At 39.8% G+C, this 14,763-nt stretch overlaps 1 protein-coding gene across 2 annotated transcripts in view; it reads right to left on the bottom strand.

Moving 5' to 3' along the window:
• Window positions 1–14,763, bottom strand: part of SLAIN2 (SLAIN motif family member 2) — a 41,957-nt gene that overhangs the window by 4,555 nt on the left and 22,639 nt on the right. Inside the window, exons 6-7 of one of the 2 annotated variants that reach the window (XM_068404078.1) lie at window positions 9,895–10,032; window positions 4,802–4,879 (exon numbers count right to left, since the gene is read on the bottom strand). In XM_068404078.1, coding sequence (XP_068260179.1) covers window positions 4,802–4,879; window positions 9,895–10,032 — 216 coding nt within the window. The remainder of the gene's footprint in view (window positions 1–4,801; window positions 4,880–9,894; window positions 10,033–14,763) is intronic. The other variant, XM_068404079.1, reaches the window with a different exon arrangement.

Here is a 14,763-nt window from a genome sequence, read left to right as displayed (position 1 = left end):
GTGTAACTGAAATTAAAAACAGGAAATTATGTGAATATTCAAACAATATGGAATGTATAATGGAATACAGCCAATCAAGCAGCAATGAGAAACAGGAATTCAGATGTCCTCTTGGTCATGTGTTTTTGATATCATAAGTCTAATACCCATTTGCTTACTACAAATATTCATTTATCTGGATTTATAAGTAATACTAGTAAGGCTCTAACCATTATACCAGTCAAGTCAAAAGAACTAGAGAAGAATGTATTTGTTAAGAAGAAATGTAACTGCTTCAGAAACACGTGAACCTAATTCCCATCCCTGAAAGAACATGTTGAAGAACACAGTATTCTAGTGTGATACACTCTTTAAATAGATTCAAAGTGTATATCAGCCTTCAGTGATGAAATTCTGAGTGCCGGGCGTCTTAGTGTTTCTTTTATGCGGTTCTTTTTAACCAAATCCACTGAATTGGAATTCACCTAAAGATATGGTCACATCCCAGATTTATTGGCTGATGGGAAAAAAAAAAAAGATAGGGTCAGCCAATCCCCAGCACCGAAGAGATTAAGGTGCTGCTATGAAACTTAAACCAGACAACTATAACAAGTTATAGCCTTCCTCTTCTTACAAACATTATCTAAATTATCAGTACAACTAATATCTGTACTCAGATACTTTGTATCTGAGTTAGTATGTAAGGTCTTTATCAAGTCCTCTCTCAGAAAGGTTAATAAGCCAGAATATTCAACAGTTCTTTAATAAGAACTGCCAAACCTTAAGCACAATTCTTCACAAGTGTGAGAAATATTTTCAAATTATGCATAATGTATCACTAAACAGAATACTTAAAGTAATCCATCATTTTAATACTTAAATGGAATTTCACCAGCTTTTCAAACTGATTAGGGTGCGTCAATAACAGTCGACATAGGACAATCAAATCAATCAGGAAAGTAAAACAAAATCACGTTTACATTTAGTGAATTTGCATGAACTATTCTTTCCTCCACTAAATAAACTTTTTTACACAGAGACCAAAGTTGCATCCTCTTTGACAGATGTTGTACATAAAGATGGCCCTTCACAGAGCTTTTACTGTCATTTTACAAGGTAGATCCACTAAGAACATGAGGAGTGAGAAAGAGACAAGTAATGACAGGAACGTGGCAACATAAATGGGGTACAGAGGAAGTGGTACTTTTCAGGTTGTATTTTGAAGCCATTTCTTATAGAGGATGTCTAGGAAGATTAATATGTGCCTCATTACAGATGTGAACTGGACTTGATACCTTTCTGGATTATCCAAGAGGGCCTTTCCACTGACAGTGATATCAAACACAGCATGAAGCTGCTCATGGAAAAAGCTGACAAAAAAGGTGGCAGAGATGTCAACAATACATGACAGCTGGTAAGTAGCAAAGAGAATAAATAAAACCCCTTAAAATAAAAACCTTGGTGCCAAGCCAGAGGATGGATTAAGGAAAGCATTAACAGCAGCATGACTGGACAAGAAAAGCAGCGAAGTGCTCGTAGGACTAAGACAGATTACATATTAGAAGTTTTTAAAATGTGACATTGCCTGTAACATTGGTGCAATTGAATCTGCAGAATTTCCAAGTGATTCTACAGTGTAAACATAGGGAGCTTTTATCACTAAAGTTCTCATTACAACACTTGCTTGGAACACAAATACAGCATCATGTTAGCAAGTGACCGACAGCGCAATGCCAGTGTATAAAAACTGAGTATAGCTTTGGGCCTCTTACAGGCACAACAGCGAAAAGGTTTTTAGTTACCGAATATACGCAATGGAAAGTTGTAACTGAAGAAAGCTTGTCACATTCCCAGTCAAAGTAAGAATCCAGTAAATTAGTCCTCTCCATTCTCTCCAGTTTTCTGTTGACCATATTTTATCATGCTTCCAACTTGAGCTGTCAATTCATACAACGTTTCCTGTCAGCACAGCATTGCAGACATTGCTGAGAGCTGCATTCATTCTCGTACATAAAGGAATGAATTGTCTTCCAATGTGCTGCAATCTCCAAAGCAGTCCACATGATGCAATCTCTGGCAAACTGCCTAATAATTCTGCTCCACATATAAAGAATTTTGTCTTAGAGCAGTTTTGGATATTTAATAAAACTCAGTTTGGCCTATTTGTAAGACAGGATCACAAAGAGTGAGGTACTGACTTAGTCAAAGACTATTTGATAATTGTATAGCCATGTGCAGTACTGAGCTGATCCATGTGTAACAAAAACACATATAGGTGTAAAGGTAGTGCTTAACAACTTTACGCAACTCCATCTCCTTAGAAACTAAACAACTAGAACCAACTACAATTAAAACATCTGGCAACAATAAAAATAAATGGCACTGTACAGTCACGACATTTAAATTTCCCACCCTCTCTGGATTCTGTCCTGGATTGTGGGCAGGGAGCAAGAGATCCCCACCTGGCAAAGTACGATGCTGTGAAGCTACAACCTTAACTGACTTGCACCCCAAGGCCAGCTGCTGCACACCGACTTGAAACCAGAATCAATTCTAATGCAGTTGTTAGATCATAACCCTCGCAATGAGATGATTCAGACCAATATGAAAGAAGACATGAGGTAAAACAATGGGAATCAATAAACCGTTCTGTCATCTCAGTACAGGAAAGCCATGGACCTGTTGGACAGGTCCAGAGGAGGGCCACAAAAATGATCAGAGGGATGGAACACCTCTCTTATGAGGACAGTCTGAGAGAGTTGGGGTTGTTCAGCCTGGAGAAGGGTCCGGTAAGACCTTATTGTGGACTTTCAGTACTTAAAGGGGCTTTTAAGAAAGATGGGGACTTTTTAATAGGGCCTGTAGCAATAGAACAAGAGGTAATGGTTTTAAACTAAAAGAAGGTAGATTCAGACTAGATATAAGGAAGAAATTTTTACAGTGAGGGCAAGTAAACCCCTGGAACAGGTTGCCCAGAGATGGCAGATGCCCCATCTACCATGGAAACATTCAAGGTCAGGTTGGACAGGACTTTGAGCAACCCGATCTAATTGAAGATGTCCCTGCTCATTGCAGGGGGTTGGATTAGATGACCCCAAACTATTCTATGATTCTATGATCTGACCAATACTGGATTGCTGTATAAGCCTTAACAAATCTGTTACAGTGAGGTAAAGAGTTATTTGAATGTATTTTGAACTGTTTTACCCAAAATGGTAAAAAAAAAGACCCAATGTCTCTGTATGAAAGGTGTCAAGCTATGTAAAGAACAGTATTTTAAGAAACTAAAACCAGCTGTTGCTCTTAAGTTGTTTATTCGTTTGAAACAAACGTCTTGTTTCATTACTGCATAATGCTTCCATACTCCAGAGAATCTCAGATCAGAAGCAAGAAAATCAACGCATCAAGGACTATAAAATAGCAAATAACTGAAAAGGACACGTCGGGTCCTCATTTGCAGTGAGGAATGACAGCAACTATAAACTGGAATATGTAACTGGTGGTGCAACATGCTCGGTTCCTCATTCTCTAAGGTTTAATAAAATTTTACACATAATATAAACTCAAAGAGTTAAGTTTATTTTCTGTACATTTCAACAGCTCCAGACTAGGCCATCTACCTAATAAAGTGTTCCAGCCATCCAGATGAAGGTGAAGGCATGGCCAACTGGAAAGACAGCACGGAAAGCTTTGCAGAGGAATAGAGATGGTGGTCTTATGCCAAAGCAGAACACTGAGAGAACTTTTCTCCGTTTGGTATGAAATATGATGAAGACTGTTAGAGACCTCCTATTAAGCCACATGAATCTGCTTAAAAATCATTATACTTTGCTAAAACTTTCTGCATGGAACGAAGTTGACTCAAAGAAGTTAGTGTTGTTGAACCGCTGAGAGAAACACATGCATTTTGTCAGCCACCCTCAGTATCTGCACAAAGGACTCTTACAATCCTTGAAGGATTCTAGCATATATAGAGCTTATTAATTGGTCTCAAGTGAAATACAATCTTTAAAATGAGATCTTCTAGATTGTAATAGACAACAGGACCAACTATGCTTAAAACCAAAATCATGAACTTGTTTTATCTTTGTAGTGAAACTGAGGCAGTGTCACATACAAGGCTGCCAGAATTAGTTAAAACTTGTCTCATTGGATTAGAGACTCAATATATTTCATTTTCTTCTCAAAAAGAAGCCAACTTCAGCTGTTAGCAAACTGGAATATTACACACAAGAGTCTCTAATTCTTTGAGAAAAATTACAAATCTAAATTACTGTATGTTGGGGTTAAACTTCCAGTTCTGAGAGGAAAAGAGAAAGCGCAAGCATGTGCGCATGCATGCACAAAACAAGCTGACATTCTATGCTCATCTTTTCAAGGATAAACTTGTTAGCTGTTGTTTCCAGCAAAAAGGACAATATTTTCACTTGCCTGCATATTTTTGCACAATCAAAAAAACAATTTTTACAACTTTTGTTTTAAAAACTCTATTTTACAATTTATAAAATTCCTATCCAAAAGTAGCCCTAATGAATATGGATTCAGTAGTCTACTTTTCTAATCCAGATTTCCTGATTAATGCTAGAAGTCACCAATCCTTGGATTTTATCTCAAAATCTAATTTAATATTTTTTCTCCTATATAATGCAGGGTTGTATTTTTAACGTTTAGACCAAAAAGCTAACTTTCATACAGCAAGGGCCACTTGGTTAATCTCGACATGCAACAGCAATTTTATTAATCTAAAATATGTGAGATTTAATGCAGGTGAACAATTATCTGAGATTTGCTGGAGCTTGATAAGAGGCTGTAAGTTAATTACCTCCTTTTGTAGCTGGAGTTTGAAGAAACTGTTTGGTTTTGAAGGCAGCACGAGGCAAATTTTTCTGCCTTTGCAGAGCTGTTGGAAGACAAGAAGTGTTATATTTGTCTAAGAAGATAAGAAAGCTACACTTACTGGGAATTTCAGAATTGCATCCACTTGTGAAGCATCAAGGAACAGAGTGAGTAAAACACTCAAAAAGCTGTTATGGCTCTGGAAGGGGTGGGGATTTTAAATGGTGCTTGCTCTTAATGCCAAAGAGTTACAGAGGAGCATGTCAGAAATTTTGCAGTGCGAAATGCGCAGGTTCTGTAAGAGTAAAGCTTCTTGCAGGGCAAAAACCCCAGAAAGGCAAAAAAAAAATAATACACCAAAGGGAGAACAAGCCACCTAGCAAACATGCTACAGCAATATGAGTGCAAGATTAGATACGAAGATGAAAATTAAACTGTCATATTTGACCTATCAAGACTAAACTTTTCATTTTAAAGGAGTTTTCAAAAAAATATTCTAACACTACACAAAAGTATAAATCTCTGTCTAAATGTGATCACATTAAAAAAGTGATATTTTTCAGTTATGCAAACATAGGTCATTTTGAGAGATGTCTCTTTTTTTTTCCCCGCTCAAAAGGTAGGCAAGAGGACTCAAGCTTAAAATGAAGACATAACACTAAGAATTATCAGCTGCGAGCGTATAGACAGCATGACAAAAAATGGGTTTTATTGCTCCTATGTCCTGCCTTTTTTCTAGTAATGTTCAAGGGTTGATACTGCCTCAAAATGACCTCACTACCTACCAGTTACCAAGAGAGAAGCCAATGTTCCAAGAGCTGCAGAATCCTGGCAAGGAAAGAATTACCTATTGCCAGAAGGAACGCATCAACTCAGCGTATTTTCACCGCAGCATATTTAAGGGGGGAAGGAGGAAAGTAGTCAATGAAATCAAGCTTTGCGTACACAAAGGCTTCTTAAAATAAGGTATGAATAAACATTGCTGCTGACCTCAGTGTATGGAGTTTTATACCAGCATAAAACTGACTGCAAGGCTTATTTCCATAGTGAGAAGGAAGAAAGATGGGGGAACAGCAGTGCATAAGGGCATTCCTGACCCTGAGTAAGGAAGCTCAGTAACCCTATCACCAATTGGTGAATATCACTATAAAGGCAGCAGGGGAAGAACAATTAGAATCCTAATAATATTTGTTAATCCATTTCTAAACTTGATAGCATATAATAATTGCCATCACCTTTCCTACCCTTCGTTCAGTGCAAAATTCACAATATTTTGTGAACTATAAAAGTAGTTCATCATGTGTTTTACCTTCATTCTGAAAATATGACTAGATGGTCTTGTAATTTTCAACAAACAGCAAAAAGGAACTGCAGTGTTTAGAGACATGATAAAATGCTGCCTGTGGCTATTAAGAATAAAAAACCTGTTCCTTCTACCAACTAGAATCTAATGCAAAAACGCATGTGGCAATACGCAATGCTTATTCAACTTCTGGCACATGGTCTTGCTATAAACTTTTTTTAAGGCATACCCATGAACAGCCAATTAAGCACAGTAAGATGTTTAAAAATGATCACAATTCTTAGGAATTTAGTGAGGCAGACCACTGGCCTGAGTGTTTCTGTCTGCAAGTGTTCCATTACACCATTTTTTACTGAATCAGTGTTTTTGTTATACCACACAAAATGAAAACCAGCTTCTTCCTTCATATTTATGATCTTGAATTTAGTTTCTCCCAATTCATTCAGTTAGATTTAAATATGCTACTGCACATAGCACTAAGTTTCTTCCCCCATCATTATTTATGCTACTTGCAAGTCAGAGATGTGGGATGATATGGAAAGGATTTAAAATTTATATATCAAATTCATTCCTTCTCAATGGAGACTCCAGGAAATAGAGACTCAACAGTTAAACAATTCTGTGCACTGAATCGCTGAAAAGAGCTTCAGGCAGTGCAATCTGAGCAATGCTGAGGAAACATGCGCTTTGAGGTAAGCGTGGCTTGCGTGCTTATCCACACTATTTGCTGCTCTTGAAGTGCTCCATATGCTGCTATGTTACCTGTTGCAAATGGTGCATGCTGAATGCACGTAGTTACGTTTACTTCTGATCAACTGAACAGGAATACTCAGATTCCTCAAAACATACACTTTCTTCTTCTACCCTGAACATGCCAAGCAGCTGGATCTTGGCAAGCAGACTAGTTACTTTACTAATAGTTTGAACAACCTACAGCTTAGCTCTTTGAAAAAGTATTATATTTAACTCTGCTTAAAGGTTTAACATCCATGTGCTAATAGTGCCAGGTAAGTACAAAAGTATCACGCACAATCCACTAGAAAGCACGTAGCTCCTATGTGGAAGCCACCCTATAAGTTCTACAGCTTTGCACAATCTATGTGGTGTCAGACCCAAATACAGAGGCTTCCTGTCATTTTAACACTTTAAAGTCTAAAAGATACCTATTCCTTGGAGAACACAAGTATTACGGCATCTTCCAGTGTTTTAAGGTAAAGTAATTAATAGCTTTCATATAAAAAAAGTACTTTCTGCACAATGGCATGGAGAATCAGATGTAAATGAAAATTCTAATAGTTACAACGGCTATTTAATTCACTTACTCTCTTTTGAAAAAAGTTGGATTTTTCACCACATTACACCTAAACCTTAAAATGCCAAATGTTTTCGTGTTTTACAGTTGTACCTCTAAACATATGGTGTCTTCCCTCTACTCTTAAAGCAAGCGTGCACAATTTGCCTACGTAACCATAACAGGAACTGTCTTTTCAGAAACTTACTGGATTCCTAACCCATTTTTGAATGCCAGCAACCATAGCAAGTTCAGTATTGCAGCCACAGCAAATGCGCAAGTAAATTGTGAACAGCGGATCTTTGACAAGGAGAAAAGTAGTGACCTCGGGTGGCAAGCCAGCATCCTTGCAAAGGTAAGCTCATGCAAAACTAGCAGGTGTATGAGGAAGCTTTGAATCCGAAGACCCAGAAGGCATTGCCAAAGGAAAACAAAAATTTGCTGCAATTTAACAGTGCTTTGGGCAAGGTGACAAAATACAAAACCAACAGAACAAAAAGTATACAATAAAAAGGACACAATTCTGGAAATTTTTATACAATGTACAGTTTTGCAGAAAATTTTTTAATCCAGACTAAGCAAAGATACTTACTCATTGACTTCATACACAAACCGTTTTACGATTGTCAATAGCAAGACTCTGACAAACATCTGTAAGAGCAGGGAAACTGTAAAAGCTAGAAATCTGGGCTTTAGTAATGATACTTAACTTACATTTAAATGTAAGTTGGTCTAGAGTGGTTCACATTTGGGGAAAGATTCCCATGAAAGGCAAGCAAATTTACCTAATAATTTCTGTGATTCTCAATCCATCCACAAGTTGAAAAAAATTATATATGTATAAACATAAGTCAGACTACTTTGGCTCCTGCAATGAAGTAACTCACCGAATACTGAATATTGAGACTTTTGCTGTCTGATCTTTCCATAAAGTTTCACCGTGAATATACTTTTAGTACTGGAAATAGCCTTCTAGCCAACTAAGCTGCCCTCTGTGCTCTTCCCTTCCCAGTTCACTCAATTTTAAAACACCATATAAAATCTGTACAGATTTTTACTAAAATATTTTTTCCTTAATTTTCTTTCAGGTCATTTTGATTATGTTTCCCATCACAAAAATAACACAGTTGGAGAGCTACTGTCCAACTGCTCCAAGTGCTTTATAGTTTGATAAGCCTGTCTAACAGGTAACAGTCCTGCATTTGAACTGCACACATGCCCTTTCAGTTGTAAATCCCACCTTTCAAGCATTTGTGAGGAGTAGAAGAAGGGGGCAAGGTGAAAGGATGTGGGGGTAATTGATATAAACAAGGTCACATAAAGTTCTTTGGCTACAGTATCACACACCTGGGACTGTCCGCACAACCCTTACACCTGGTCTGAGTCACTACAAAGGTAGAAATCTTGTAGTCAATGGCATGGTCTGTATTCCTTATACTGTATTTAACTGTATGTCGTTGCATTAACACACTGTTTTGAAAGGAGCAGTTAACAAGGCCAACTAGGTATGGTAGTATGCCTTTACTGTTCATTGGGTAAAAAAAAAAAAGTTTCATTCACAAATACTATCTTACATTTGCCCTCAAATATTTAGATTAGTGATGAACTTTTATCACAGATCTTTTATAGTTCAAAGCTCTACACATAATAATATTCAGAATGTGTTCTTCCCTTGAAAATGCCCCACAACATTATTAATTCTGAAACTTCTTTTAAAATAAAAAGGTCAGGAAACATTTAAACAACAGGAACTGTCAATATTGACATATAAAGCAGTAGTGAATATTTAAGTTTCATTTGCTTTGGCTTCTTTAAAGTCACCTCTTCTTTAAGAGACTTGTGAGATTAGCAGTGTTCTCACATCAGCAGTTCACTTTTGGACAAACTAGCAGCTACTAGCCCAGCAACGGGCTAATTTGTTTCATGGGACACAGGTTCATACAAACCTTTTCTGAGGAATATTGACACTTAAAGTAAAACCTACACATATAACTTCTAGGCAACAAAACGAAAGAAGAAAATAAACTGCAAACACAGGTTAAACTTGCATGAATGATTTCAGATCAGGTTTCACTTTTTAAAAAAAGCAATAAACATCATCCAAGTAAGTATTTTCATAGCCTAGTAAGTTTTTGTAGTCTGAAAGTAAAATTCAACAGTACAAAGCACTATACCTTCTGTAAATCACAGAAAATAAATCGTTTCTGAAATATGTAACGCTACTGTATTTATACTATAGAAGTTCTATATATGTTGTTAGGAAACTGGAATGGTACCTTAATAAGAGATCAGGAATTCTTTGAATATACTCAGTATCAGATTTTGTGTACCAAAAAAGGAGCTTTTCACTCAGGTGTGATTAAAAATCAAGATTAGCATCTCCAGTGAGACATGCAATGTGTCTCTTTGCCGTGAAACCAGAAGACAGCTGAATACCTTCACTTAACTCTGAAATACGCACTGAAGTGTTACTAAAGGTACTTACTGGCTGAGGCTTGAGGTTGAATGCGAGGTATTCCTCCGTTTGGCACTTGGAAGTTTGAGTCACTTCTGCTGTTTTTCACAGACTCAGCTTGGATGTTCGATGTCCTGGACAGGTTTGGAAGACTACGCCTTAGTTTTTCTGTATGAAACAATACAAAGATACCATATGTAGTCTGATGTCGGTCAAAGTTCAGGTTATGAAACCATAGCTGAACCCCAAATCTAAGTGACACAAAATGTTAGCCATATAAAACTACACTGCAATTTAAAAGCATATTTTGTTACAACACAATTCTTCCATTATCTTAAATTAAAGTTCTATATTATTCTCAGATCTATCTTGCTCTCACCAACAAGGAGGGGCTGGTGGGGGCCGTGAAGCTCAAGGGTAGCCTTGGCTGCAGAGACCATGAAATGGTGGAGTTCAAGATCCATAGGGCAGCAAGGAGGGCGCGCAGCCAGCTCACCACCCTGGATTTCAGGAGAGCAGACTTCGACCTCTTCAGGGACCTGCTTGGGAAAGTCCATTGGGATAAAGCCCTGGAGGGAAGAGGGGCCCAAGAAAGCTGGTTAGTATTCAAGGACCACCTCCTCCAGGCTCAGGAGCGATGCATCCCGACAAAGAGGAAGGCAGGCAAAAACGCCAGGAGGCCTGCATGGATGAACAAGGAACTCCTGGATAAACTCAGGCACAAGAAGGAAGCCTACAGAGGGTGGAAGCAAGGGCAGGTAGCCTGGGAGGAATACAGGGAAATTGTCTGAGAAGCCAGGGACCAGGTTAGGAAAGCTAAAGCCCTGACAGAATTAAATCTGGCCAGGGATGTCAAGGACAACAAGAAATGCTTCTATAGGTATGTCAGTGATAAAAGGAAGACTAGGGAAAATGTGGGCCCTCTCTGGAAGGAAACGGGAGACCTGGTTACCCGAGATATGGAGAAAGCTGAGGTACTCAACGACTTTTTTCCCTCAGTCTTCACCGGCAAGAGCTCTAGCCTCACCACCCAAGTCGCAGGAGGCAGAGGCAGGGACTGGGAGGATGAAGAACCGCCCACTGTAGGAGAAGATCAGGTTCGAGACCATCTAAGGAACCTGAAGGTGCACAAGTCCGTGGGACCTGATGAGGTGCATCCACGGGTCCTGAGGGAACTGGCGGATGAAGCTGCTAAGCCGCTATCCATCATTTTTGAGAAGTCATGGCAGTCTGGTGAAGTTCCCACTGACTGGAAAAGGGGAAACATAACCCCCATCTTCAAGAAGGGGAAAAAGGAAGACCCGGGGAACTACAGGCCAGTCAGTCTCACCTCTGTGCCTGGCAAGATCATGGAGCTGATCCTCTTGGAACCTATACTGAGGCACACAGAAATCAAGGAGGTGATTGGTGACAGCCAACATGGGGTTACAGCACTGGTGGATAGGGGAAGAGCAACTGATGTCATCCACCTGGACTTGTGCAAAGCATTTGACACTGTCCCACACGACATCCTTGTCTCTAAATTGGAGAGACATGGACTTGACAGATGGACCACTCGGTGGATAAGGAATTGGCTGGATGGTCGCACTCAAAGAGTTACGGTTAACGGCTCAATGTCTAAGTGGACACCAGTGACGAGTGGCGTTCCTCAGTGGTCGGTATTGGGACCGGTCCTGTTTAACATCTTTGTTGGCGACATGGACAGTGGGATTGAGTGCGCCCTCAGCAAGTTTGCCAATGACACCAAGCTGTGCGGTGTGGTTGACACGCTGGAGGGAAGGGATGCCATCCAGAGGCACCTTGACAGGCTTGAGAGCTGGGCCTGTGCAAACCGCATGAAGTTCAACAAGGCCAAGTGCAAGGCCCTGCACGTAGGTCGGGGCAATCCCAAGCACAAATACAGGCTGGGCGGAGAATGGATTGAGAGTAGCCCTGAGGAGAAGGACTTGGGGGTGATGGTTGATGTGAAGCTCAACATGAGCCAGCAGTGCGTGCTTGCAGCCCAGGATACGGCTGGCCTGGGCTGCATCAAAAGCAGCGTGGCCAGCAGGTCGAGGGAGGTGATTCTGCCCCTTTACTCTGCTCTCATGAGACCCCACCTGGAGTACTGTGTCCAGCTCTGGGGCCCTCAACATAAGGAGGACATGGAGCTGTTGGAACGAGTCCAGAGGAGGGCCACGAAGATGATGAGAGGGCTGGAGCACCTCTCCTATGAAGACAGGCCGAGAGAGTTGGGGCTGTTCAGCCTGGAGAAGAGAAGGCTCTGGGGAGACCTCATAGCAGCCTTCCAGTATCTGAAGGGGGCCTACAGGAAAGCTGGAGAGGGGCTTTTTACAAGGACAAGTAGTGACAGGATGAGGGGGAATGGTTTTAAACTGAAAGAGGGTAGGTTTAGATTAGATATTAAGAAGAAATTCTTTACTGTGAGGGGGGTGAGACACTGGAACAGGTTGCCCAGAGACGTTGTGGCTGCCCCCTCCCTGGCCATGTTTACGGCCAGGTTGGATGAGGCTTTGAGCAACCTGGTCTAGAGGAAAGGTGTCCCTGCCTGTGGCAGGGGGGTTGGAACTAGATGATTTTTAACGTCCCTTCCAACCCAAACCATTCTATGATTCTATGATTCTATATACAACATATTTATATAAAAAAGCAAGAATGTACATTTTTTTACCTGTGGTGAAAAAAAGTCAAGCATAGAGTGTTTTGAAATTGAAACATATCTGAATTATGATTCTCTGGGTTTTGTTCTGCCATTAGGGAAATTGAATAGGCAAACCCAGTTTGCAGTTTTGCACACTTTTTGAAGTATTTACCTAGAAAGTTATTTATAATATAGAATGCTTGCCTGAAGATTAAAAGTACACAGTAATTTTTTGAGTCAATTTTTGGGACTACCCAGTCCCATAGCAGCACATTATACAACAAAGAACAGCCACCCACTTGAAAAGAAACTCTTCGCACACAGCATTCAAAATTACTGAAGTGTCTAGTTATGTTTCACATATGACTTGGCTATCTATTCAGCTAGTACTGATTCTTCAAGGGTCTTCTAAAATTTGTACCACTGCTCACAGAATACAAAAAGATTAATCTCTCATTAAGTATTTCTCGAGTCTAATGACATTCTGTGTATCTCCAACCCATGCAGAGCTGGGCTGATGACATACTTTGGATAGAAGACTGCAGATGCCTTGTCAGGATGAGTGGCCAACCTGATTCTGTAAAGGGATGCAGGAAAGAAGTATGCTAACCATGCACAAGCACTAAAGATGAAAAAAAGAGAGTCTTCATAGGCTTAATATCCCTACAAGTGTACTTTCTGCACTTAGTAGTTTGCATGGCAGTTGGTACATTGTTGAACTCTGTCAACCAAATTTCCCACTAACCATTCCAGAGAAAAAAAAAAAATCCCAAACAATTTTTTTTGGCTGCTGGTGTATTAACTCTGAATATCCAAGCAACGTTCAACTGCACAAAAACCACTGCAAGAGAATTCCTTGGAAGCATTTCAGAAACACATGATCACACGCTCTATTTTTATCCCTCTGGTATGTGGGATACCAGCTTTTGGTACCTTGCCTCTCATGGGATATTTTTTTGTAACTCATCTAGCATGCATTAAGACTTTTACAAAACCTTAGTAAAGAACGGGAAAGGAATTCTCAATTAAGTCATAATATAATTGATTAGCTTTTGTGTTGTACATTTTCCTGTATACCTAAAACTTCCTCAAGCCACTATTACTAGATGAGACTTAAGCTAACCCTTCCAAAGATTATTAGAAGGGGTGTGGTTAGCAGGTCAAGAGAGGTTCTCCTCCCCCTCTACTCTGCCCTGGTGAGGCTGCATCTGGAATATTGTGTCCAGTTCTGGGCCCCTCAGTTCAAGAAGGACAGGGAACTGCTAGAGAGAGTCCAGCGCAGAGCCACGAAGATGATTGGGGGAGTGGAACATCTCCCTTATGAGGAGAGGCTGAGGGAGCTGGGTCTCTTTAGCTTAGAGAAGAGGAGACTGAGGGGTGACCTCATTAATGTTTATAAATATGTAAAGGGCAGGTGTCATGAGGATGGAGCCAGGCTCTTCTCAGTGACATCCCTTGACAGGACAAGGGGCAATGGGTGCAAGCTAGAACACAGGAGGTTCCACGTAAATATGAGGGAAAACTTCTTTACGGTGAGGGTGACTGAACACTGGAACAGGCTGCCCAGAGAGGTTGTGGAGTCTCCTTCTCTGGAGACATTCAAAACCCGCCTGGACGCGTTCCTGTGTGATATGATCTAGGTAATCCTGCTCCGGCAGGGGGATTGGACTAGATGATCTTTCGAGGTCCCTTTCAATCCCTAACATTCTGTGATTCTGTGAAAGATATTCTTGAATAGCTAATTACAGGATCACCTTCCCCAAAAGCTCTAGCCTAGCACACCAATTTTCCTGATTAAAATTCTAAAATTTCTTAGCCAATGAAATTCTGTAACTGGTATAGACCTCTTTGCTATATTAGGGGGAAAAAACACCCAGAAAATAAACTGTTTAAAAATGCATTTCTACATCATCTCTACTGCAGACACTTCGCATCCAGCTTACCTGAAAGATGAAAAAAGGTGAATTCCTAATACCTAAATGTATATTATTTCTGAATTTAAGATTTTATTTGCCAAATAACAACATCATTTGTTAAAATGGGAATATGCTTGTGAAATTTTAGCCCAATTAAAGGAGTTTCTGCCAGGTTTCTATCAGTAAAAAGTACCTTAAAGAAGGAAAATCGTATCAGGATATGATGTTTTGTTCTATGTCAATATAGTATAATTGTGTCAAGGTTACTGCAAGCTTTATTTTTTATTATGCAGCAGTTTGCATAGCTTTGTGATATCTAAAGTATCCAGCAAAGGCATGACT

Source organism: Nyctibius grandis, chromosome 6 (assembly GCF_013368605.1).
Source record: "Nyctibius grandis isolate bNycGra1 chromosome 6, bNycGra1.pri, whole genome shotgun sequence".
Lineage (NCBI taxonomy): Eukaryota > Metazoa > Chordata > Aves > Nyctibiiformes > Nyctibiidae > Nyctibius > Nyctibius grandis.
Note: the sequence above shows the minus strand (reverse complement) of the source record. Positions and strands in the feature narration are given on the sequence as shown.